Source organism: Phoxinus phoxinus, assembly GCF_949152265.1.
Source record: "Phoxinus phoxinus genome assembly, chromosome: 4".
Taxonomy (NCBI): Eukaryota; Metazoa; Chordata; class Actinopteri; order Cypriniformes; family Leuciscidae; genus Phoxinus; species Phoxinus phoxinus.
The window spans coordinates 43940840-43966535 of record NC_136879.1 but is presented as its reverse complement, the minus strand read 5'-3'; the positions used below and the strand labels follow the sequence as shown (position 1 = coordinate 43966535).

Below are 25696 nucleotides of genomic sequence, written 5' to 3'. Positions count from 1 at the left end.
AGTGGATGCGCGTTAACACGCTACATTATGGCCAAGCACGCGCCCTTAAAATAGCTACCATATCACTAACGAGCAACGCGCCACTGTCTTTAGACTGTTTTTTTCCTGGTCAGTGGCGCAATTGCTTTCTAAAACTGGAAAATAGCACCAGGGAAGTTTTGTGCCGGAACACGCCTCCTCTTTGCGCTGAACCGCCCCCGCGAGCGCAAGTTCATTCCCTAGATTACCGACGTGCGTCTGTGGAGGGAAAAGTCCGCTGTGCGCGGGTGCAAAATAGGAATGATACATGCGTTGGTGTTCAAAGTCAATTGCGCTGGGTGCACGATAGGGCCTAGAGTGTTTTTGCGCACCTCTGTTTATGGTTGAATAGCATGCGCATAAAACGCAATATGTGAACGGCCCCTAAAGTGGTATTGTGTGCGGTTGTATCTGGGTACTTTAAAAGAAGATGAACACAGTTTTGGATTCAATAAAAGTACAGTCAAGTCAAATAAAACACGTTTTATATATTGTATAGTTTGGTAACACTACAATAAGATACCATTCATTAACATTACTTAAAACAGCCTTTATTGGACATTAATTACATTAGTATTAAGAGTTCCCTAAAATGTTTACAAATACATTAAGAACAAACACACACACATACACACATATATTATCATCATGCCTGTGAAGTATAACCTGAGTTTCGGTTCATTTATGAGACGCGCTCCAGTTCACGTGCAATGCAAAATAGCGCTTGCACCTCCATGTCCTAATTATATTGTCTGCTATATTTGCTTCTCATTTATTAAATCTATAGTCAATTGGTCGATGAAACATCGATTAAAATTAAGATATAATTTATACAATACAAAACTAAATGAAGGGGTCAAAATCATGTCTGGCCCACTCCAAATGTCACCAAATATATGATATCTTACTCATGCCCAGGGCAGTACCCACCACTGAGGTCCCCGAGATCAGACTCAGGACAGGACCTCAATCATTTTTCGAAGTGCATATAATGAAGGTTGTGAAATAATTGTCTAATGTTAACTCTACTTTACTTGGGGCTGCAATGATATTCCATATAGCCACCACGATAACCGACCTCATCTGAGCTCTTTTAGGGGCCATGTACCTACATGTTTGCACTCTCACGTTCGTTATTTTAAATGTAGTTGCGCGAAAAGTGCCCTCAAATAGAGAGTGACGCCGTCGCAACTCTGGCTTGTTTTCCCAGGCGAGATTAATAGAAAAAAAAATGGATTTAGGGCTTTATGTTCACAGAAGGGGCTCATGAGTATTTGTATTTCATATTGACGCCATATTTTTTAAGTGTCATGTTTATCTTTGGATATAGGCTTAATGTGTGCCATTGTTCTCTACAGGTTGAGTGATTGTGGTGTCACAGATGAAGGTTGTGCTGTTCTGGCTTCAGCTCTGAGATCAAACCCCTCACACCTGAGAGAACTGAATCTATCTGAGAATAAACTAGGAGACCCAGGAGTGAAGCTGCTCTCTGCTGGACTGGAGAATCCTCACTGTAAACTGGAGTATCTGGGGTAAGATCATCTCTACCATAAAGACTCGGAGTGAATAAGGATTAATATGTAGATATTGCATACAATATATCTTTGGCGTAAGCCCAATCCGGTGGTTAAGCAACAGATTCCAGCTTGAACCATCAGATCCTGTCGGCGATAGAAGGCAGCGGTGAGGAGTCTCCCTGAAGAGAAACTTTAACATCTTCATATATTATTATCTTTCAAAAAGATAGTAAAACTAACAGCTAAAAAAAAACAGAAGGAACTACAAACCAGACAACAGATGGAGGATACAGTGAATAGTTTTTTTTTCAAAGCACAACTGTTTGGTGTGAATCAACTTGCCTTGTAATGCTTGTGTCCAAACAGACCCTTGCAAAAGCATGAGCATTGCCTCAAAATGTGTGTGTGCAGCTGAAAAGAGGGAAGTGGTGTGTGTTTCACCTGAACCAGGACTATCACCATATCAGATTTATCACTACATGATTATCATGGCCAAAATAACACACGATAACAATATATCACCATATCTATGGAATTCTTGAAAAAAAAAATAATGCTATCAGTCAAATTCATCTTTACTTAGTTTATTTTGTGTTATTTTTGAAAAAGAAGAATAACTTTATTACATACATAAGGAACAATTCCACTTAATGCGACCAGTTTGAAATAATGGTAACACTTTATCACAAGTATACAGTAACAAAGCGCTTATAAATAATTTTTAAACTATTAGTGTATTGTTAATTAATTGTATTTCACGAGTTTACATGTTAATGAAATCTGCTGTAATATTATAATGCGTATTTGGCTTGCTGTCCGGGGGGAGGGCTCCGAGCTCAGAATTCGGCCCGACCCCAGAGTACTCCCCCCATAACTTTAGAGATCATAGGTATCTATGAACGGACCCAGCCGAATGTGGGGTGAAGGGGTGGAGGTGGGATGCTGAGAAATTAGTCATGAGACAGGAGGTAAGGAAAGGCTTTATTTATACTGGCTCCTTCTTGTGCTGATTGGATGATTACCTGAACATGCTCCTCCCGAACTTTGTTACATAAAACTTCATTTCACGAGTTTACATGTTAATGAAATCTGATAGAAATATTATAATGCGTATTTGGCTTGCTGTCCGGGGGGAGGGCTCCGAGCTCAGAATTCGGCCCGACCCCAGAGTACTCCCCCAAATGCCAGATAAACGAAGGACAGCGAGCGTAGAATTTAGCCCCCCAAAAAGTGAAGGGTATGTATTTACCAAGGAACGAGCTTACCTGTTCGACTGGAAAGGCTCTCGCAACGTCCGACGGGAACTTGGATGCTCACGGCATCGGACGGATAAGCCCATTCTGCAGTTGAACTGACAGCTCGCTGACGCAAGAATTATGCGAGCGTGAATTTGTGGACGAGTTTAACCGTTCACCTAGGAGGGCTCTCGCGGCGTCCGATGGGAACATATATGCTCACGGCATCGGACGGGTAAGCCTCGCCAGGTTGGACGGAGGGCGCCCGCTGGACTCGGTCGGGAAGGCTCGACCGGCGCTTCGAAGGGGGGGCTGGGGCACGGGAAAGACCCCTCACGTCCCGACGAATGGGGAGCCCACATGGCGACACGAGCGCGGATGTCCGGCGACGACTAAGACGGGCAGACTCTCACTGCAATTCGAACGGGAGGGCTCAACCGGCGTTTTGGAAGGGGGACGGAACCCAGCCTTCGAACGGGTGAGTCATCGCTGCGTGCGAACGGGGGAGTCTGCATATGATTGAAAACGTTCCCTGTGAATATTAAGCGAGCGTGCAAGCGGCGAGCCCAGATGAACGGAAGGTTTGGTGTAACGGATGGAACTGAATGAGGCGCAGCAGGTGATAATTATAATTAACTAATTAGTTAGGGCTTGGTGAGCATTTCTGATGTAGAACCGGCTTGATCTAATATAGGTTTTGAAGGCATTCGATGACCAGCGACCGAGGGTTTTGATTTGTTGTTGGGAGAGACCTTTTTTGTGCGGCTGTGGTAGCTGCTCCGATGTTTGTACTGCAGGTAATTAAAAAGCGCATGGAACGGTTGGATGGGAGTTTGAAGATTGAAAATATATACGAAGTGACCTCTTTTATCTTTGTCCATTTTGCTTTGTTAAATGAAAAATGATATGGTTTCATTATCTACGACCTGAAGGTCTGACATAGTGGGATGGATATTTGGGTCGAATAAGGAAGTGATGGTCAGTTCGGAACAGCGAAAGAAACCGAAGAATGCTAGGATGAACATAGCTTCTAACGTATAGGCGGTGTTGGTGGAGTGGTATCCAAGACGGAGTGATGAGATGCATCTGGTGAGTATATCGATTGTGATTGGTTGTCTGGTATCTGGACGCGTGGGGCGGGATCTTTGGAATCCCTTAACTAGAAGGGACGTTTGGGAGTTATTTGTTGCAGGTGTAGGTTTACCGTGGATTAATTTATGGAAGAATTGAATGCCGCTTAGGTAGCTTTTAATGGATCCGGCTTGGAGACCTTTGATACTATGAAGATGAGATATGAATGAAGTAACTGTTAAAAGAGAAAATTCGGGAAACGACAGGTTGTGAGAGAGGTGGAATGATTTGAACGATTTCCATGCGGTGTAATATGTTTGCAGGGTTCTGGGAGAAACGGCTTGGAGGATGGAATCGATGGACGTGTCCAGGAGGGATTTTAGCGGATGGTTTATGGGAAGATCAGCTGAGAATAAGGAGGTACTGGGGTTGGAGTGGGGTCTGCTTCTGGTGCCAGCATCCTGAATTTCTGAAAAGAGAAACGGGAGAGAGAGTCAGCGATTTGATTTTGAGCCCCTGGGATGTGTTTTGCAGTTATTAAGAACTGGTCGCATGCGGAGATCCATATGAGGCGTCTGAGGAGTGGCATGAGCGCAGGTGAGCGAGAACGACCTTTGTTGATACAGTGTACGGTTGCTTCGTTGTCGCAATGGATTTGGATGCTTTTGGTTGACCATTCTTTCCCCCATAGGGAAGCTGCGACGACGATTGGGTAGAGCTCGAAAAGGGCAGAGGAGGCTGAAGACAGGGGTGTGTCTAGGAGCTGAGGGGGCCAGGGAGACGCAAACCAGCGTCCTTGGTAATAGCCGCCGAAGCCGATCGAGGGTGCTGCGTCTGTGAACAGTTTGATATCAAGGGGGAGAGAGATAAAGTCGTCGTAAAAAAAAAGTTAAGCCGTTCCACTGATTGAGGAAATTAATCCATAATTTTAGCTCGTTTTTTGACTCGCCAGAAAGGATGATCCGATCTTCCAGCGCATGAACGGATGACGTGAGGGCTAGGAGATGCGTGATAAAGGGTCGGCCCTGTGGAATAATGCGCATCGCATAATTTAGGTTGCCCAGCAGCGAGAGAAGTTCGCGTTTTGAACAATCTGTGCTGTCTGTAAAATTGAATGCGATTAGGATGATGCGATCGATTTTTTCCTTAGGCAGCGAGGACTGGAATTTTACTGAGTCCAGATTGATGCCTAGGAACTCGATGGATGTAGTTGGACCCGATGTTTTCTCCTGGGCTAACGGAATCCCTAGCTCGGCGAAAACTTTTTTCACTATGAGGAGGTGAGCCTCGGGGATGGTGTCGTGAGGTGAAATTATTAGGAAACCGTCGAGCAGGTGGAGAAGATGAGGAATTGCATAATTATTGGAAAGGATCCAACATATGGCTTCAGAGAGCGTGTCAAAGATTTTTGGACTGCTTTTGCAGCCGAAAGTTAGGCGCACGGCGAAATAGTACTTTTTCTGCCAGTTTACCCCGAATAAGTGCCATGAATCGGGGTGGATAGGCATTACTTTGAAAGCAGAGGAGATATCTACTTTTGCAAGCCATGCACCTCGTCCAGCTATTTTAATCATGGTTATGGCTTGTTCGATATCATGATAGTTGAGAGAATACTCTTCGAGAGGGATGAGACTATTGATGCTCGGATATGGAGAATTATGGGGGGCTGAAAGGTCGATTATCAACCGCTTTTTTCCAGAGAATTTCCTGGTAGCCACGCCTATGGGGCTGATGCGAAATTTGTCGATCGGGGGGGGCCTCAAAAGGACCCATCATGAAACCGGATTCTATTTCTTTTTTAATCAGCTTATTCACTACTCCAGGCTCGGCTAAGGCGGACTGAAGGTTAGCGCAGATGACATTTTGTGTGGGATGGCTTTCTACACCGGGTTTAAAGCCTTGCTTGAGACCTGTCAGTAAATAATTTGTGAAGTTGGCATCTGGGTGGTGTGATAATTCTTCGGCCAGGCGGGAAACATTCACAGGAGTCGAGAGATAGTTTTTTGCGTTTTTATTGACAGATTTTTTGACTGGGCATATCACGCGGGCGTGGGCGCCGCCACAGTAATCGCAGACGTGGAGAAAACGACAGCGTTGTCTTGGGCATCTCCCTTCGTTGAAGTTCCTACAGACTTGTCTATCGGGTGCCGAGTATGGTGCTCTGATTGAAAAATCTTCTCTTGCGTGACGCGGAACGTAACTTGTGGATTTGGCATTCTGCTCTGGGCAGGGAGGGATCGATGGATTGATTTGGGGGCAAGCCGTAGTGGCATGGATTGTGGATCTGCAGATTGCGCAGGAGATATTTCTGCACCCGAGGAAGACTCGGTTATGGAGATCGGTGTCCAACGCTCCCCAATAGGGACACTGATTCCACTGGGAAACGCGGACGGCGCATTTTGCGGAAAACAGCTTGTGGTACGTATAAAAATGACTACCCCCGTAAGACAGTGCGAGCTCCGCTATGATGGAAAGATAATCATTCAGCTCGCGCCGTCTATGGGGGAAAGATGAGCATATGATTTCTGTATAGCGGCTGAAGGCAATACAGAATTCGGCCAGTGACAGTGAACGTGATGTAACCTGTGTGTTATTTTTTAGAGTGACTGAAATGTCGCCGCAGTCTACTTGGCGATTGGACTCAGCTGGGGGAAACAAGGACAGGAGAGAACCCAAATCAACGTCTGCACCTGTGAGGATTTGGGCTCTGATGTTGTTCGTCACTGGAGGAGGTTCTGTGGCTACTGCATTCAGAGGGGCTGGTTGAGGGGTGACTGAGAAAAGAGAGAAAGGAGAACGCACTTGGAGAGGGTTAAAGGGAGGGAAAATCGGGGCTGTGGCCGTTTGCGGAGGCATCCTCGCGCGGAGATCGGCCCCCGGGTTAGGTGGAGGAGGAAGAGCATAGTGTGGAAGGGGAAGGGGAAGAAAATGCGCCGGCGATTGACCGGCTAACGGAGGCATCCTCGCGTTAGGGTAAGCACCTTAGGTGCTTAGGAAGGAGGAAAACTGAAAATGCTGAGAAATTAGTCATGAGACAGGAGGTAAGGAAAGGCTTTATTTATACTGGCTCCTTCTTGTGCTGATTGGATGATTACCTGAACATGCTCCTCCCGAACTTTGTTACATAAAACTTAATTTAATAGTATATAAGCTGTAGTTAATATATTAAGAGACTATATACAAATAATGAGTTCTTCATTCATTGTCACTGTAATTAAAAAAGTGTTATTGTTTAATTGGCTCTTATGTAAAACGTTTGGTTCCACTTTATTGCAATAGGCCCCTTTAGACATTCTATTAAGAATAAGTAATTTTGCAACCACATGTCAACTAACTATCATTAGAGTATTAGTAGACTGTAGTAGACTGTCAGTAGACTGGTAGGTTATGGTTAGGTGTTCGGGTTAGTAGAATAAGCTGACTTGTAGTTGCCAAGTTATTTATAGTCAGTAGAAAATCTGTTGGGGGACCATCAAAATAAAGAGTTGAGATAATAAAGGGGTGATAGAGTGGATTATTTTATTATTTCATAATGTTTCCCTGGGGTGCCCTTATGATTTTAATGTCAAAAAGGGTCATAATTTAGAAATATAAGGCATTTTTCCAAGCCTGATTTAGCCTCTGATTTGAACGCTCTGTTTTAAGGGGCGTTTCTGTGTGAGACTTCAGTGTAAACGCCCACTGCTGTGATTGGCTGACATGTTTGCAAATTAAATAGCTAATATTACATTTGGAACTCTCTCTAAAAAATTTACTTTGTTTTTACTATTACAGCTATCGAGATTAAGGAATCGTGAAAAGTATTGATCATAGTGATCTATTCCCATCACATGAAAGGTTGCAGTGATGAGAATTGAGCAGATGACAGACAGTCTGTTGATCACGTATGAAAAGATCTTATCATTGCAACGCAATTTCTGCACTCTCACAAAAGCTTTCACCAAATAACAATGCAAACACAATGTAAATACAGTAAAAGCTTTGTTGTACATTGTAACAGCGTCATTGATTTCATGATGAGCCATGTCACCCTGTAGCCCAAGACCCACTGGGTTGCCCACTGAAGCTGACCAGGGTTGAGCCTGGTTAGTACCTGGATGGGAGACCTTCGGAGAAAACCAGCAGGAAGCCAGCAGGAAGCGCTCACCTTGTGGTCTGTCTGGGTCCTTGCGCCCCGGTATACTGACGGGGACACTATACTGTCAAAGAGCACCGTCCTTCGGATGAGATATAAAACCGAGGTCCTGACTCTCTGTGGTCATTCAAAATACTAGGATGTCTTTCAAAAGAGTAGGGGTGTAACCCTGGGATCCTAGCAAAATTTTCCCAGTCGCCTCTGTCCATCATGGCCTCCTAATCATCCCTTCCCAATCATCATCTTCATCACTCTGTCTCCTCTCCACCAGTAAGCTGGTGTGTGACAGGCGTTCTGACGCGGTTCTGGCGAGCCGAGCGCAAATTCCAGTGCGGCGCTTCACAACACGCTTTCAGTTAACGGGCATATAATTTGAGTATGGCCTGCGAGATGTAAGTAGCTAAACCAAACAACTGTTTACGATAGAAGTTTTAAACTAGTAACAGAATCAATCAGTTTGCAAAGATTGTATCAATCAAAGCTCAGCTTTGGGAAGGGAAGATATAGAGGTAAAGATTAGGAGACTGCGAGAAGAAGAAGAGAGAGAGTGTGATGGAGATGAGAGAGGAAGAGCAGGTAGCTATTGCATAAACATTAGCTTAACATTAGCAAAAAACATTAATGTGTGTTAAATAGGAATACATTGTAACTAGAAAAAAAAGTTTGAGACAAACTTTAAGTTGGCTTGAAAAAGCCAGACATGAGAGATTGATGAAGTTTAAAGTAGTTAGAAGTTTAAAGTAGTTTAAATTTTGATCGATAGATTAGTTAGAAAGAAAGAAAGATTCGTTAGAAAGAAAGAATAGTTAGAAAGAAAAGAAGATAGATTATTTAGAAAGAAAGAAATATTAGTTAGAAAGAAAAAAGAAAGAAAGAAAGAAAAAATTGAAAGAAAGAAAGATTAGTTAGAAAGAAAAAGAAAGATTAGTTAGAAAGAAGGAATGAAATATTAGTTAGAAAGGAAAGAAAAAATAGTTAGAAAGAAAGAAAGATTAGTTAGAAAGCAAGATAGATAGATGAATTTAGTTTGAAAGACAGATAGATTAGTTAGAAAGAAAGAAAGAAATATTAATTTGAAAGAAAGGAAGAAATATTAGTTTGAAAGAAAGAAAGAATAGTTAAAAAGAAAGATAGATTAGTTAGTTAGAAAGAAAGAGATTAGTTAAAAACAGATTACTCTTTGTTAACACTTTGTAGTGTTATATAGTGTAGTGTTGTGTAGTGTAGTGTTGTGTAGTGTAGTGTTGTGTTGTGTAGTGTTGTGTAGTGTTGTGTAGTGTTGTGTAGTGTAGTGTTGTGTAGTGTAGTGTAGTGTAGTGTTGTGTAGTGTAGTGTAGTGTAGTGTTGTGTTGTGTTGTGTAGTGTTGTGTAGTGTAGTGTTGTGTAGTGTTGTGTAGTGTAGTGTAGTGTTGTGTTGTGTAGTGTAGTGTAGTGTAGTGTTGTGTAGTGTTGTGTTGTGTAGTGTTGTGTAGTGTAGTGTAGTGTTGTGTTGTGTTGTGTTGTGTAGAGTAGTGTTGTGTAGTGTAGTGTAGTGTAGTGTAGTGTAGTGTTGTGTAGTGTAGTGTTGTGTAGTGTTGTGTAGTGTAGTGTAGTGTTGTGTTGTGTAGTGTAGTGTAGTGTAGTGTTGTGTAGTGTTGTGTTGTGTTGTGTAGTGTTGTGTAGTGTAGTGTTGTGTTGTGTTGTGTTGTGTTGTGTAGAGTAGTGTTGTGTAGTGTAGTGTAGTGTTGTGTAGTGTAGTGTAGTGTAGTGTAGTGTAGTGTTGTGTTGTGTAGTGTTGTGTAGTGTAGTGTTGTGTTGTGTTGTGTAGTGTAGTGTAGTGTAGTGTAGTGTAGTGTAGTGTTGTGTAGTGTAGTGTTGTGTAGTGTAGTGTAGTGTTGTGTAGTGTAGTGTTGTGTTGTGTAGTGTTGTGTAGTGTTGTGTAGTGTAGTGTAGTGTTGTGTTGTGTAGTGTTGTGTAGTGTTGTGTAGTGTAGTGTAGTGTTGTGTAGTGTAGTGTAGTGTTGTGTAGTGTAGTATTGTGTTGTGTAGTGTAGTGTAGTGTTGTGTTGTGTTGTGTAGTGTTGTGTAGCGTTGTGTAGTGTAGTGTAGTGTTGTGTAGTGTAGTGTAGTGTTGTGTAGTGTTGTGTAGTGTAGTGTTGTGTAGTGTAGTGTTGTGTAGTGTAGTGTAGTGTTGTTTAGTGTTGTTTAGTGTAGTTTTGTGTAGTGTAGTGTAGTGTAGTGTTGTGTAGTGTAGTGTTGTGTAGTGTAGTGTTGTGTAGTGTTGTGTAGTGTAGTGTAGTGTTGTGTAGTGTAGTGTAGTGTAGTGTTGTGTAGTGTTGTGTAGTGTAGTGTAGTGTAGTGTTGTGTAGTGTAGTGTAGTGTTGTGTAGTGTAGTGTAGTGTTGTGTAGTGTAGTGTAGTGTAGTGTAGTGTTGTGTAGTGTAGTGTAGTGTTGTGTAGTGTAGTGTTGTGTAGTGTAGTGTTGTGTAGTGTAGTGTTGTGTAGTGTTGTGTAGTGTTGTGTAGTGTAGTGTTGTGTAGTGTAGTGTAGTGTAGTGTTGTGTAGTGTAGTGTTGTGTAGTGTAGTGTAGTGTAGTGTAGTGTAGTGTTGTGTAGTGTAGTGTTGTGTAGTGTAGTGTTGTGTAGTGTAGTGTTGTGTAGTGTTGTGTAGTGTAGTGTTGTGTAGTGTAGTGTAGTGTTGTGTAGTGTTGTGTAGTGTAGTGTTGTGTAGTGTAGTGTAGTGTTGTGTAGTGTTGTGTTGTGTAGTGTAGTGTAGTGTTGTGTAGTGTAGTGTTGTGTAGTGTAGTGTAGTGTAGTGTTGTGTAGTGTAGTGTTGTGTAGTGTAGTGTAGTGTTGTGTAGTGTAGTGTAGTGTAGTGTTGTGTAGTGTAGTGTAGTGTTGTGTTGTGTAGTGTTGTGTAGTGTAGTGTAGTGTAGTGTTGTGTTGTGTTGTGTAGTATAGTGTAGTGTAGTGTAGTGTTGTGTAGTGTAGTGTAGTGTTGTGTAGTGTAGTGTTGTGTAGTGTAGTGTAGTGTAGTGTAGTGTTGTGTAGTGTTGTGTAGTGTAGTGTTGTGTAGTGTAGTGTTGTGTAGTGTAGTGTTGTGTAGTGTTGTGTAGTGTTGTGTAGTGTAGTGTTGTGTAGTGTAGTGTAGTGTAGTGTTGTGTAGTGTAGTGTTGTGTAGTGTAGTGTAGTGTAGTGTAGTGTTGTGTAGTGTAGTGTAGTGTAGTGTAGTGTAGTGTTGTGTAGTGTAGTGTTGTGTAGTGTAGTGTAGTGTTGTGTAGTGTAGTGTTGTGTAGTGTTGTGTAGTGTAGTGTAGTGTTGTGTAGTGTAGTGTAGTGTAGTGTTGTGTAGTGTAGTATTGTGTTGTGTAGTGTAGTGTAGTGTTGTGTTGTGTAGTGTTGTGTAGCGTTGTGTAGTGTAGTGTAGTGTTGTGTAGTGTAGTGTAGTGTTGTGTAGTGTTGTGTAGTGTAGTGTTGTGTAGTGTAGTGTTGTGTAGTGTAGTGTAGTGTAGTTTAGTGTTGTTTAGTGTAGTTTTGTGTAGTGTAGTGTAGTGTAGTGTTGTGTAGTGTAGTGTTGTGTAGTGTAGTGTAGTGTTGTGTAGTGTTGTGTAGTGTAGTGTAGTGTTGTGTAGTGTAGTGTAGTGTAGTGTTGTGTAGTGTTGTGTAGTGTAGTGTAGTGTAGTGTTGTGTAGTGTAGTGTAGTGTAGTGTTGTGTAGTGTAGTGTAGTGTTGTGTAGTGTAGTGTAGTGTAGTGTAGTGTTGTGTAGTGTTGTGTAGTGTAGTGTAGTGTAGTGTTGTGTAGTGTAGTGTTGTGTAGTGTAGTGTTGTGTAGTGTAGTGTTGTGTAGTGTTGTGTAGTGTTGTGTAGTGTAGTGTTGTGTAGTGTAGTGTAGTGTAGTGTTGTGTAGTGTAGTGTTGTGTAGTGTAGTGTAGTGTAGTGTAGTGTAGTGTTGTGTAGTGTAGTGTTGTGTAGTGTAGTGTTGTGTAGTGTAGTGTAGTGTAGTGTTGTGTAGTGTAGTGTTGTGTAGTGTAGTGTAGTGTTGTGTAGTGTTGTGTAGTGTAGTGTTGTGTAGTGTAGTGTAGTGTTGTGTAGTGTTGTGTTGTGTTGTGTAGTGTAGTGTAGTGTTGTGTAGTGTAGTGTTGTGTAGTGTAGTGTAGTGTAGTGTTGTGTAGTGTAGTGTTGTGTAGTGTAGTGTAGTGTTGTGTAGTGTAGTGTAGTGTAGTGTTGTGTAGTGTAGTGTAGTGTTGTGTAGTGTTGTGTAGTGTAGTGTAGTGTAGTGTTGTGTTGTGTTGTGTAGTATAGTGTAGTGTAGTGTAGTGTTGTGTAGTGTAGTGTAGTGTTGTGTAGTGTAGTGTAGTGTTGTGTAGTGTAGTGTAGTGTAGTGTAGTGTTGTGTAGTGTTGTGTAGTGTAGTGTAGTGTAGTGTTGTGTAGTGTAGTGTAGTGTTGTGTAGTGTTGTGTAGTGTTGTGTAGTGTAGTGTTGTGTAGTGTAGTGTAGTGTAGTGTTGTGTAGTGTAGTGTTGTGTAGTGTAGTGTAGTGTAGTGTAGTGTTGTGTAGTGTAGTGTTGTGTAGTGTAGTGTTGTGTAGTGTAGTGTAGTGTAGTGTTGTGTAGTGTAGTGTTGTGTAGTGTAGTGTAGTGTTGTGTAGTGTTGTGTAGTGTAGTGTTGTGTAGTGTAGTGTAGTGTTGTGTAGTGTTGTGTTGTGTTGTGTAGTGTAGTGTAGTGTTGTGTAGTGTAGTGTTGTGTAGTGTAGTGTAGTGTAGTGTTGTGTAGTGTAGTGTTGTGTAGTGTAGTGTAGTGTTGTGTAGTGTAGTGTAGTGTAGTGTTGTGTAGTGTAGTGTTGTGTAGTGTTGTGTAGTGTAGTGTAGTGTAGTGTAGTGTTGTGTTGTGTAGTGTAGTGTAGTGTAGTGTAGTGTTGTGTAGTGTAGTGTAGTGTAGTGTAGTGTAGTGTTGTGTAGTGTAGTGTTGTGTTGTGTAGTATAGTGTAGTGTAGTGTTGTGTTGTGTAGTGTTGTGTAGTGTTGTGTAGTGTAGTGTAGTGTAGTGTAGTGTAGTGTAGTGTTGTGTAGTGTAGTGTTGTGTAGTGTTGTGTAGTGTAGTGTTGTGTTGTGTAGTGTAGTGTTGTGTAGTGTAGTGTAGTGTTGTGTTGTGTAGTGTAGTGTAGTGTTGTGTTGTGTAGTGTAGTTTAGTGTTGTTTAGTGTAGTGTAGTGTAGTGTTGTGTAGTGTAGTGTTGTGTAGTGTAGTGTAGTGTTGTGTAGTGTTGTGTAGTGTTGTGTAGTGTTGTGGTGTGTTGTGTAGTATAGTGTAGTGGTGTGTAGTGTTGTGTAGTGTAGTGTAGTGTTGTGTTGTGTTGTGTAGTGTAGTGTAGTGTTGTGTAGTGTAGTTTAGTGTTGTTTAGTGTAGTGTTGTGTAGTGTAGTGTAGTGTTGTGTAGTGTAGTGTTGTGTAGTGTAGTGTAGTGTAGTGTAGTGTAGTGTTGTGTTGTGTAGTGTAGTGTGTAGTGTAGTGCAGTGTTGTGTAGTGTAGTGTAGTGTAGTGTTGTGTAGTGTAGTGTAGTTTTGTGTAGTGTTGTGTAGTGTAGTATAGTGTAGTGTTGTGTAGTGTAGTTTTGTGTAGTGTAGTGTAGTGTAGTGTAGTGTAGTGTAGTGTTGTGTAGTGTAGTGTAGTGTTGTGTAGTGTAGTGTAGTGTTGTGTAGTGTAGTGTTGTGTTGTGTTGTGTAGTGTTGTGTAGTATAGTGTAGTGGTGTGTAGTGTTGTGTAGTGTAGTGTTGTGTAGTGTAGTGTTGTGTAGTGTAGTGTAGTGTTGTGTAGTGTAGTGTAGTGTAGTGTTTTGTAGTGTAGTGTTGTGTAGTGTTGTGTTGTGTTGTGTTGTGTAGTGTAGTGTGGTGTGGTGTAGTGTAGTGTTGTGTTGTGTAGTGTAGTGTAGTGTAGTGTAGTGTAGTGTAGTGTTGTGTTGTGAAGTGTTGTGTAGTGTAGTGTAGTGTAGTGTAGTGTAGTGTAGTGTTGTGTTGTGTAGTGTAGTGTTGTGTAGTGTAGTGTAGTGTAGTGTAGTGTTTTGTAGTGTAGTGTAGTGTTGTGTAGTGTAGTGTTGTGTAGTGTTGTGTTGTGTTGTGTAGTGTAGTGTGGTGTGGTGTGGTGTGGTGTAGTGTTGTGTAGTGTAGTGTAGTGTAGTGTAGTGTAGTGTTGTGTTGTGTTGTGAAGTGTTGTGTAGTGTAGTGTAGTGTAGTGTAGTGTAGTGTAGTGTAGTGTTGTGTTGTGTAGTGTTGTGTTGTGTTGTGTAGTGTTGTGTAGTGTTGTGTTGTGTTATGTAGTGTTGTGTAGTGTAGTGTATTGTTGTGTAGTGTTGTGTTGTGTTGTGTTTTGTAGTGTAGTGTTGTGTAGTGTTGTGGTGTTGTGTAGTGTTGTGTAGTGTAGTGTAGTGTAGTGTTGTGTAGTGTAGTGTAGTGTTGTGTAGTGTAGTGTTGTGTAGTGTGTTGTGTAGTGTAGTGTAGTGTAGTGTAGTGTTGTGTTGTGTAGTGTAGTGTTGTGTAGTGTAGTGTTGTGTAGTGTAGTGTTGTGTAGTGTAGTGTTGTGTAGTGTTGTGTAGTGTAGTGTAGTGTAGTGTAGTGTAGTGTTGTGTTGTGTAGTGTAGTGTTGTGTAGTGTTGTGTAGTGTTGTGTAGTGTAGTGTAGTGTAGTGTTGTGTTGTGTTAAAGTTAGTTAGACAGAAAGATAGATTAGTTAGAAAGAAAGAAAGAAAGAAAGATGGATTAGTTAGAAAGAAAGAGAGAAAGATGGATGGATTAGTTAGAAAGAAAAAAAGATTAGTTAGTTAAAAAGAAAGAAAGAAAGAAAGAAAGATAGATGGATTAGTAAGAAAGAAAGAAAGAAAGATGGATTAGTTAGAAAGAAAGAAAGAAAGAAAGAAAGAAAGAAAGATGGATTAGTTAGAAAGAAAGAAAGATAGATGGATTAGTTGGAAAGAAAGATGGATTAGTTAGAAAGAAAGATTAGTTAGTTAGAAAGAAAGAAAGAAAGAAAGAAAGAAAGAAAGAAAGAAAGAAAGAAAGAAAGAAAGAAAGAAAGAAAGATGGATTAGTTAGAAAGAAAGAAAGATGGATTAGTTAGAAAGAAAAAAGAAAGATGGATTAGTTAGAAAGAAAGAAAGATGGATTAGTTAGAAAGAAAAAAGAAAGATGGATTAGTTAGAAAGAAAGAAAGATGGATTAGTTAGAAAGAAAGAAAGATGGATTAGTTAGAAAGAAAGAAAGAAAGATGGATTAGTTGGAAAGAAAGAAAGAAAGAAAGATGGATTAGTTAGAAAGAAAGAAAGAAAGTAAGATGGATTAGTTAGAAAGAAAGAAAGAAAGAAAGAAAGAAAGAAAGAAAGAAAGAAAGAAAGAAAGAAAGAAAGATGGATTAGTTGGAAAGAAAGAAAGATGGATTAGTTAGAAAGAAAGAAAGAAAGATTGATGGATTAGTTGGAAAGAAAGAAAGATGGATTAGTTAGAAAGAAAGAAAGAAAGAAAGAAAGAAAGAAAGAAAGAAAGAAAGAAAGAAAGAAAGAAAGAAAGAAAGAAAGAAAGAAAGAAAGAAAGAAATATGGATTAGTTAGAAAGAAAGAAAGAACGAAAGAAAGATTATTTAGTTAGACAGAACGATGGATTAGTTAGAAAGAAAGAAAGATGGATTAGTTAGAAAGAAAGATAGATGGATTAGTTAGAAAGAAAGAAAGAAAGAAAGAAAGATGGATTAGTTAGAAAGAAAGAAAGAAAGAACAAAAGAAAGAAAGATTAGTTAGTTAGAAAGAAAGAAGGATTAGTTAGAAAGAAAGAAAGATGGATTAGTTAGAAAGAAAGAAAGATGAATTAGATAGATATAGTTTGAAAATAGATAGATAGATATAGTTTGAAGATAGATAGATAGATAGATATAGTTTGTAGATAGATAGATAGATAGATAGATAGATAGATAGATAGATAGATAGATAGATAGATAGATAGATAGATAGATATAGTTTGAAGATAGATAGATAGATAGATAGATAGATAGATAGATAGATATAGTTGATAGATAGATAGATAGATAGATAGATATAGTTTATAGATAGATAGATAGATAGATATAGTTTATTAATAGATAGATAGATAGATAGATAGATAGATAGATAGATAGATAGATAGATAGATAGAGTTTATAGATAGATAGATATATACAGTTTATAGATAGATAGATAGATAGATAGATAGATAGATAGATAGATAGATAGATAGATATAGTTTGAAGATAGATAGATAGATAGATAGATAGATAGATAGATAGATAGATAGATAGATATAGTTTGAAGATAGATAGATAGATAGATAGATAGATAGATAGATAGATAGATAGAGTTTGAAGATAGATAGATAGATATAGTTTGTAGATAGATAGATATAGTTTGTAGATAGATAGATAGATAGATAGATAGATAGAGTTTGAAGATAGATAGATAGATAGATAGATAGATATAGTTTGAAGATAGATAGATAGATAGATAGATAGATAGATAGATAGATAGATAGATAGATAGATAGATAGATAGATAGATAGATAGATAGATAGATAGATAGAATGGTATAGTTTAATTGAGTCTAGGGCTTCATGGAGTTTAGTTTTGAGTTTTTGGCTTGTGCACTAATGGGCCACCGTAGTCTTGGCTCAATTTGAGCACTCTCCAATGTAAGTCAATGGGATTTTTATGACTTTTAATATTAATTTTTAAGAAAACTGAAAGTCAAATCAGTCTGAAAAGATATAGCACACTAAGTCAGAACAGTCTGAAGGTCTGACCCGAGTTTGGAGTTTGTAGAGTTAAAGCTCTAGGAGGAGATAGAGTCAGAAATTTAGGTCAGAAGAATAATAATAACTAGAACGTACATTTCCAGAAGAAAATGTGAATGGTGCTTGCAGTGGCAAAACACGACCCGGTTGCTAGAGTGTGGTACATGATTGCATACGAGCCAACAACCATGTCTGTACGATGTTCTGCTGCTGAGATATGGCTTATTCATGTTGTTCGGGTCGTTGCTAGGGTGTTCTGAGTGGTTGCTAGGGTGTATTGGGTGGTTGCTAGGCGGTTGCTAGGGTGTTCTGGGTGGTTGCTAGGCAGTTGCTAGGGTGTTCTGGGTGGTTGCTAGGCGGTTGCTAGGGTGTTCTGGGTGGTTGCTAGGCGGTTGCTAGGCAGTTGCTAGGGTGTTCTGGTTGGTTGCTAGGGCACCACAGATGGTAACTATGGGGTTAGGGCTAAGGCCTGTGGCCTCGTGCCTATAGCCTATGGTTGCTAGGGTGCTGTAACTGGTTGCTATGGTGTTACTAGGTGGTTGGTAGTTTTCACAGATGGTTACAATGGGGTTAGGGCTAAGGTTTGGCACTCGGCCTACGAGTGAGTTTTTATAGAGTATTTAAAATCTCTATTAAACGAGTGCATTATAATGAGTGCACGAGGCCTGCGGCCTCGTGCCTATGAGTGAGTTTTTATAGAGTATTTAAAATCTCTATTAAACGAGTGCATTATAATGAGTGCACGAGGCCTACGGCCTCGTGCCTATAGCCTATGGTTGCTAGGGTGCTGTAACTGGTTGCTATGGTGTGGCTATGAAGATTTTAAGCCATTACTTTTTGGCTGCTTGATAATATAAATCCTCTGAGGGAGAGAGAGGGGGAGACATGCAGGGGTGTCAGGCCCTTTGTGTCTGTGTGTGTGAAAAATGACAGTTGGGATTTGAATTTCTGAAAATTCCGCAATGTTAAGTCAATGGGACTTTTTTGGCCGCTTTTTCGTCCGCTGTGCGAACATCGTACACCCGATCGCTTAGAAAAGATATAGCACACCTCTCCTCAATGAGCCGGTCGTTTTGACACCTTACTCAGGGGTCTGTGACAAACGGTGCAGGGCGAGTTTCGCGCCAAACTTTGTCCAGAATAAAAAGAAGAATAATAACTAGAACGTACATTTCCAGAAGAAAATGTGAATGGTGCTTGCAGTGGCAAAAAACACGACCCGGTTGCTAGAGTGTGGTACATGATTGCATACGAGCCAACAACCATGTCTGTACGATGTTCTGCTGCTGAGATATGGCTTATTCATGTTTTGGGTTGGTTGCTAGGGTGTTCTGGGTGGTTACTAGGGTGTTTTGGGTGGTTGCTAGGCAGTTGCTAGGGTGTTCTAGGTGGTTACTAGGCAGTTGCTAGGATGTTCTGGGTGGTTGCTAGGCGGTTGCTAGGGTGTTCTGGGTGGTTGCTAGGCAGTTGCTAGGGTGTTCTGGGTGGTTGCTAGGGAGTTCTGAGGTATTTTGGGTGGTTGCTAGGGTGTTGCTAGGGAGTTCTAAGGTATTTTGGGTGGTTGCTATGGTGTTACTAGGGAGTTCTGAGGTATTTTGGGTGGTTGCTAGGGAGTTCTGAGGTATTTTGGGTGGTTGCTATGGTGTTGCTAGGGAGTTCTAAGGTATTTTGGGTGGTTGCTAGGGTGTTATGGGTGGTTCCTAGGGTGTTTTAAGGTGTTTTGGGTGGTTGCTATGGTGTTGCTAGGGAGTTCTAAGGTATTTTGGGTGGTTGCTAGGGTGTTGCTAGGGAGTTCTAAGGTATTTTGAGTGGTTGTGTTATTAAAAGAGTGCATTATAATGAGTGCACGAGGCCTGCGGCCTCGTGCCTATAGTCTATGGTTGCTAGGGTGCTGTAACTGGTTGTAACTGGTTGTTGGGTTAGGGCTAAGGTTAGGCACTCGGCCGCAGAGTATTTAAAATCTCTATTAAACGAGTGCATTATAATGAGTGCACGAGGCCTGCGGCCTCGTGCCTATAGCCTATGGTTGCTAGGGTGCTGTAACTGGTTGCTATGGTGTGGCTATGAAGATTTTAGGCCATTACTTATTGGCTGCTGGATAATATAAATCCTCTGAGGGAGAGAGAGGGGGAGACATGCAGGGGTGTCAGGCCCTTTGTGTCTGTGTGTGTGAAAAATGACAGTTGGGATTTGAATTTCTGAAAATTCCGCAATGTTAAGTCAATGGGACTTTTTTGGCCGCTTTTTCGTCCGCTGTGCGAACACCGTACACCCGATCGCTTAGAAAAGATATAGCACACCTCTCCTCAATGGGCCGGTCGATTTGACACCTCACTCAGGGGTCTGTGACAAACGGTGCGGGGCAAGTTACGCGCCAAACTTTTGTGTGGAAGAATAATAATAACTAGAACGTACATTTCCAGAAGAAAATGTGAATGGTGCTTGCAGTGGCAAAAAACACGACCCGGTTGCTAGAGTGTGGTACATGATTGCATACGAGCAAACAACCATGTCTGTACGATGTTCTGCTGCTGAGATATGGCTTATTCATGTTGTTCAGGTGGTTGCTAGGGTGTTGCTAGGCGGTTGCTAGGGTGTTCTGGGTGGTTACTATGGTGTTCTGGGTGGTTGCTAGGGTGTTATGGATGGTTGCTATGGTGTTGCTAGGGAGTTCTTAGGTATTTTGGGTGGTTGCTATGGTGTTGCTAGGGAGTTCTAAGGTATTTTGGGTGGTTGCTAGGGTGTTATGTGTGGTTCCTAGGGTGTTCTAAGGTATTTTGGGTGGTTGCTAGGGTGTTGCTAGGGAGTTCTAAGGTATTTTGGGTGGTTGCTAGGGTGTTGCTAGGGAGTTCTAAGGTATTTTGAGTGGTTGCTAGGGTGTTCAGGGCGGTTGCTAAGGTATTTTTGGTGGTTGCTATGGTGTTACTAGGTGGTTGGTAGTTTTCACAGATGGTTACTATGGGGTTAGGGCTAAGGTTAGGCACTTGGCCGCAGAGTATTTAAAATCTCTATTAAACGAGTGCATTATAATGAGTGCACGAGGCCTGCGGCCTCGTGCCTATGAGTGAGTTTTTATAGAGTATTTAAAATATCTATTAAACGAGTGCATTATAATGAGTGCACGAGGCCTGCGGCCTCGTGCCTATAGCCTATGGTTGCTAGGGTGCTGTAACTGGTTGCTATGGTGTGGCTATGAAGATTTTAGGCCATTACTTATTGGCTGGTGGATAATATAAATCCTCTGAGGGAGAGAGAGGGGGAGACATGCAGGGGTGTCAGGCCCTTTGTGTCTGTGTGTGTGAAAAATGACAGTTGGGATTTGAATTTCTGAAAATTCCGCAATGTTAAGTCAATGGGACTTTTTTGGCCGCTTTTTCGTCCGCTGTGCGAACATCGTACACCCGATCGCTTAGAAAAGATATAGCACACCTCTCCTCAATGGGCCGGTCGATTTGACACCTCACTCAGGGGTCTGTGACAAACGGTGCGGGGCAAGTTACGCGCCAAACTTTTGTGTGGAAGAATAATAATAATAAGTATGAGCAATAACAATACTGTTGCCTTGCTAAAGCAAGCACCAGTAACTAGAACGTACATTTCCAGAAGAAAATGTGAATGGTGCTTGCAGTGGCAAAACTCGACACTCGGTTGCTAGAGTGTGGTACATGATTGCATACGAGCCAACAACCATGTCTGTACGATGTTCTGCTGCTGAGATATGGCTTATTCATGTTGTTCGGGTGTTCTGGGTGGTTGCTATGGAGTTCTGGGTGGTTGCTAGGGTATTTTGGGTGGTTGCTAGGGTGTTATGGGTCGTTGCTAGGGTGTTCTGGGTGGTTGCTATGGTGTTGCTAGGGAGTTCTAAGGTATTTTGGGTGGTTGCTAGGGTGTTGCTAGGGAATTCTGATGTATTTTGGGTGGTTGCTATGGTGTTGCTAAGGAGTTCTGAGGTATTTTGGGTGGTTGCTAGGGAGTTCTAGGGTATTTTGGGTGGTTGCTAGAGTGTTATGTGTGGTTGCTATGGTGTTGCTAGGGAGTTCTGAGGTATTTTGGGTGGTTGCTAGGGTGTTCTAAGGTGTTTTGGGTGGTTGCTATGGTGTTGCTAGGGAGTTATGAGGTATTTTGGGTGGTTGCTATGGTGTTGCTAGGGTGTTCTAAGGTATTTTGGGTGGTTGCTAGGGTGTTATGGGTGGTTCCTAGGGTGTTTTAAGGTGTTTTGGGTGGTTGCTATGGTGTTGCTAGGGAGTTCTAAGGTATTTTGGGTGGTTGCTAGGGTGTTGCTAGGGAGTTCTAAGGTATTTTGAGTGGTTGTGTTATTAAACGAGTGCATTATAATGAGTGCACGAGGCCTGCGGCCTCGTGCCTATAGCCTATGGTTGCTAGGGTGCTGTACTGGTTGCTATGGTGTGGCTATGAAGATTTTAGGCCATTACTTATTGGCTGCTGGATAATATAAATCCTCTGAGGGAGAGAGAGGGGGAGACATGCAGGGGTGTCAGGCCCTTTGTGTCTGTGTGTGTGAAAAATGACAGTTGGGATTTGAATTTCTGAAAATTCCGCAATGTTAAGTCAATGGGACTTTTTTGGCCGCTTTTTCGTCCGCTGTGCAAACATCGTACACCCGATCGCTTAGAAAAGATATAGCACACCTCTCCTCAATGAGCCGGTCGTTTTGACACCTCACTCAGGGGTCTGTGACAAACGGTGCGGGGCGAGTTACGCGCCGAACTTTGTGTGGAAGAATAATAATAATAAAAAAAAAAATAATAAGTATGAGCAATAACACTAATGTTGCTTTGCCTATAGGCAAGCACCATTAACTAGAACGTACATTTCCAGAAGAAAATGTGAATGGTGCTTGCAGTGGCAAAACTCGACACTCGGTTGCTAGAGTGTGGTACATGATTGCATACGAGCCAACAACCATGTCTGTACGATGTTCTGCTGCTGAGATATGGCTTATTCGTGTTGTTCGGTTGGTTGCTAGGGTGTTCTGGGTGGTTGCTAGGTGGTTGCTAGGGTGTTCTGGGTGGTTGCTAGGCGGTTGCTAGGGTGTTCTGTGTGGTTACTAGGTGGTTGCTAGGGTGTTCTGGGTGGTTGCTAGGCGGTTGCTAGGCAGTTGCTAGGGTGTTCTGGGTGGTTGCTAGGCGGTTGCTAGGGTGTTATGGGCGTTCCTAGGCGGTTGCTAGGGTATTCTGGGTGGTTGCTAGGGCGTTGCTAGGCAGTTGCTAGGGTATTCTGGGTCGTTGCTATGGTGTTACTAGGTGTTTGGTAGTTGTCACAGACGGTTACTATGGAGTTTGTAGCATTTTATTGGCATGATTTAGCACTTAGCTAATCAATATTAGCATGTAGCTATTCACTGCTAGCATGTGTAGCATGTAGCAAGTCCTGTTTGCTAGCATGAGTCAAAAGAGCCAACCCCCATCTCTATACGATGTTCTGATGCAGAGATATACGCCTTGCAAAACGGTTGCTAGGGTAATCTGTTTGGTTGCTAGGGAGTGGCTTGGCAGCTGCCAATCATGAAGCTCCAAAGTCAGTGTGAATGTATAAACCAACCCCCATCTCTATACGATGTTTTGATGCAGAGATATAGGTCTTGCAAAATGGTTGCTAGGGTACTCTCTTTTGTTGCTAGGGAGTGGCTTGGCAGCTGTCAATAATGAAACTCCAAAGGCTGCTTGTCAGTATGAATGATATAAACCAACTGCCACGTCTCTGTGACATTCAGAATGGAAGATATCCCTCTTTGGATTTTGGTTGCTAAGGTGCTCGACAATGGTTGCTAGGGAGGGGCTAGGATGTGTTGAGGTGATTGAGGATTGGCTGTTTGCTGCCCCGAGTCAAACGAGCCCACCCTCATGTTTCTATGACACTTATCTCCTGAGATATCCCTTTGATGTCTTTCAATAGAAGTCTATGGAGCTTGTTGCTAAGTTGCTCTAAATGGTTGCTAGGGCGTGGCTTGAAAGCTTCACAATGATCCTGAGAGACGGATTGGTCGTCTGAGTAAAATGAGCCCGCCCCCTTGTCTCTATGACACTGTGATCCAGAGTTATATTCAATACAAATGCGGTTTCTATGGTGTAGGACAGCCCATTTCATGGGCTGTCCTACACCATAGTATGTGAATGGGGCAACTTTGGGCCAGGCCTGCCAACCAGGGGTGCAACTTTTACCCCATTGTGTGGTATTTTGTTACAGAGCCTACCAGCCTCTTCAAATGTGATCCAGAGTTATATTCAATACAAATGCGGTTTCTATGGTGTAGGACAGCCCATTTCATGGGCTGTCCTACACCATAGTACTTCATTGGGGCAACTTTGGGCCCCTCCTGCCCCCCAGGGGTGCAACTTTTACCCCATTGTGTGGTATGTTCTTACAGAGCCTGCCAGTCTCTTTAAATGTGCCAAATTACACGTTTCTGCGACATCCTTGCTCTGAGCTATGAGTCTGTGAATTTTGGTTGCTAAGGGGCTCAACAATGGTTGCTAGGGAGGGGCTAGGAAGTGTTGAGGCTATTCAGGATTGGCTGTTTTCTGCCCCGAGTCAAACGAGCCCACCCTCGTGTTTCTATGACACTTCTATCCAGAGATTGCTAGGCAGTTGCTAGGGTGTTCTGGGTGGTTGCTAGGGCACCACAGATGGTTACTATGGGCTTAGGGCTAAGGTTAGGCACTCGGCCTGCGGCCTCGTGCCTATGAGTGAGTTTTTATAGAGTATTTAAAATCTCTATTAAACGAGTGCATTATAATGAGTGCACGAGGCCTGCGGCCTCGTGCCTATAGCCTATGGTTGCTAGGGTGCTGTAACTGGTTGCTATGGTGTGGCTATGAAGATTTTAGGCCATTACTTATTGGATGCTTGATAATATAAATCCTCTGAGGGAGAGAGAGGGGGAGACATGCAGGGGTGTCAGGCCCTTTGTGTCTGTGTGTGTGAAAAATGACAGTTGGGATTTGAATTTCTGAAAATTCCGCAATGTTAAGTCAATGGGACTTTTTGGGCCGCTTTTTCGTCCGCTGTGCGAACATCGTACACCCGATCGCTTAGAAAAGATATAGCACACCTCTCCTCAATGAGCCGGTCGTTTTGACACCTCACTCAGGGGTCTGTGACAAACGGTGCGGGGCGAGTTACGCGCCGAACTTTTGTGTGGAAGAATAATAAGTATGCAAGATAACACTAATGTTGCTTTGCCTATAGGCAAGCACCATTAACTAGAACGTACATTTCCAGAAGAAAATGTGAATGGTGCTTGCAGTGGCAAAACTCACCACTCGGTTGCTAGAGTGTGGTACATGATTGATTGCATACGAGCCAACAACCATGTCTGTACGATGTTCTGCTGCTGAGATATGGCTTATTCATGTTTTGGGTTGGTTGCTAGGGTGTTCTGGGTGGTTACTAGGGTGTTTTGGGTGGTTTCTAGGCAGTTGCTAGGGTGTTCTAGGTGGTTACTAGGCAGTTGCTAGGGTGTTCTGGGTGGTTGCTAGGCGGTTGCTAGGGTGTTCTGGGTGGTTGCTAGGCAGTTGCTAGGGTGTTCTGGGTGGTTGCTAGGGAGTTCTGAGGTATTTTGGGTGGTTGCTAGGGTGTTGCTAGGGAGTTCTAAGGTATTTTGGGTGGTTGCTACGGTGTTACTAGGGAGTTCTGAGGTATTTTGGGTGGTTGCTAGGGAGTTATGAGGTATTTTGGGTGGTTGCTATGGTGTTGCTAGGGAGTTCTAAGGTATTTTGGGTGGTTGCTAGGGTGTTATGGGTGGTTCCTAGGGTGTTTTAAGGTGTTTTGGGTGGTTGCTATGGTGTTGCTAGGGAGTTCTAAGGTATTTTGGGTAGTTGCTAGGGTGTTGCTAGGGAGTTCTAAGGTATTTTGAGTGGTTGTGTTATTAAACGAGTGCATTATAATGAGTGCACGAGGCCTGCGGCCTCGTGCCTATAGCCTATGGTTGCTTGGGTGCTGTAACTGGTTGCTATGGTGTTACTAGGTGGTTGGTAGTTTTCACAGATGGTTACTATGGGGTTAGGGCTAAGGTTAGGCACGAGGCCGCGAGTGAGTTTTTATAGAGTATTTAAAATCTCTATTAAACGAGTGCATTATAATGAGTGCACGAGGCCTGCGGCCTCGTGCCTATAGCTTATGGTTGCTAGGGTGCTGTAACTGGTTGCTATGGTGTGGCTATGAAGATTTTAGGCCATTACTTATTGGCTGCTTGATAATATAAATCCTCTGAGGGAGAGAGAGGGGGAGACATGCAGGGGTGTCAGGCCCTTTGTGTCTGTGTGTGTGAAAAATGACAGTTGGGATTTGAATTTCTGAAAATTCCGCAATGTTAAGTCAATGGGACTTTTTTGGCCGCTTTTTCGTCCGCTGTGCGAACATCGTACACCCGATCGCTTAGAAAAGATATAGCACACCTCTCCTCAATGAGCCGGTCGTTTTGACACCTCACTCAGGGGTCTGTGACAAACGGTGCGGGGCGAGTTTCGCGCCAAACTTTTGTGTGGAATAATAATAAGAAGAAAAATAAGTATGCAAGAGAACACTAATGTTGCTTTGCCTATAGGCAAGCACCATTAACTAGAACGTACATTTCCAGAAGAAAATGTGAATGGTGCTTGCAGTGGCAAAACTCGACACTCGGTTGCTAGAGTGTGGTACATGATTGCATACGAGCCAACAACCATGTCTGTACGATGTTCTGCTGCTGAGATATGGCTTATTCGTGTTGTTCGGTTGGTTGCTAGGGTGTTCTGGGTGGTTGCTAGGTGGTTGCTAGGGTGTTCTGGGTGGTTGCTAGGCGGTTGCTAGGGTGTTCTGTGTGGTTACTAGGTGGTTGCTAGGGTGTTCTGGGTGGTTGCTAGGCGGTTGCTAGGCAGTTGCTAGGGTGTTCTGGGTGGTTGCTAGGCGGTTGCTAGGGTGTTATGGGCGTTCCTAGGCGGTTGC

The 25696-nt window shown here is 42.5% G+C and overlaps 1 protein-coding gene and 1 long non-coding RNA gene across 2 annotated transcripts in view; both read left to right on the top strand.

Annotated features, from left to right (window-relative positions):
- The window catches only part of LOC306997715 (protein NLRC3-like), a 124578-nt gene that overhangs the window by 86272 nt on the left and 12610 nt on the right, over positions 1–25696 (top strand). The window contains exon 12 of the mRNA XM_079611117.1: positions 1377–1550. Coding sequence (XP_079467243.1) covers positions 1377–1550 — 174 coding nt within the window. The remainder of the gene's footprint in view (positions 1–1376; positions 1551–25696) is intronic.
- Positions 4037–4858, top strand: LOC306997742. The gene is made up of 3 exons (XR_013797443.1): positions 4037–4261; positions 4376–4438; positions 4533–4858. It is a non-coding gene; the product is annotated as an uncharacterized lncRNA (long non-coding RNA).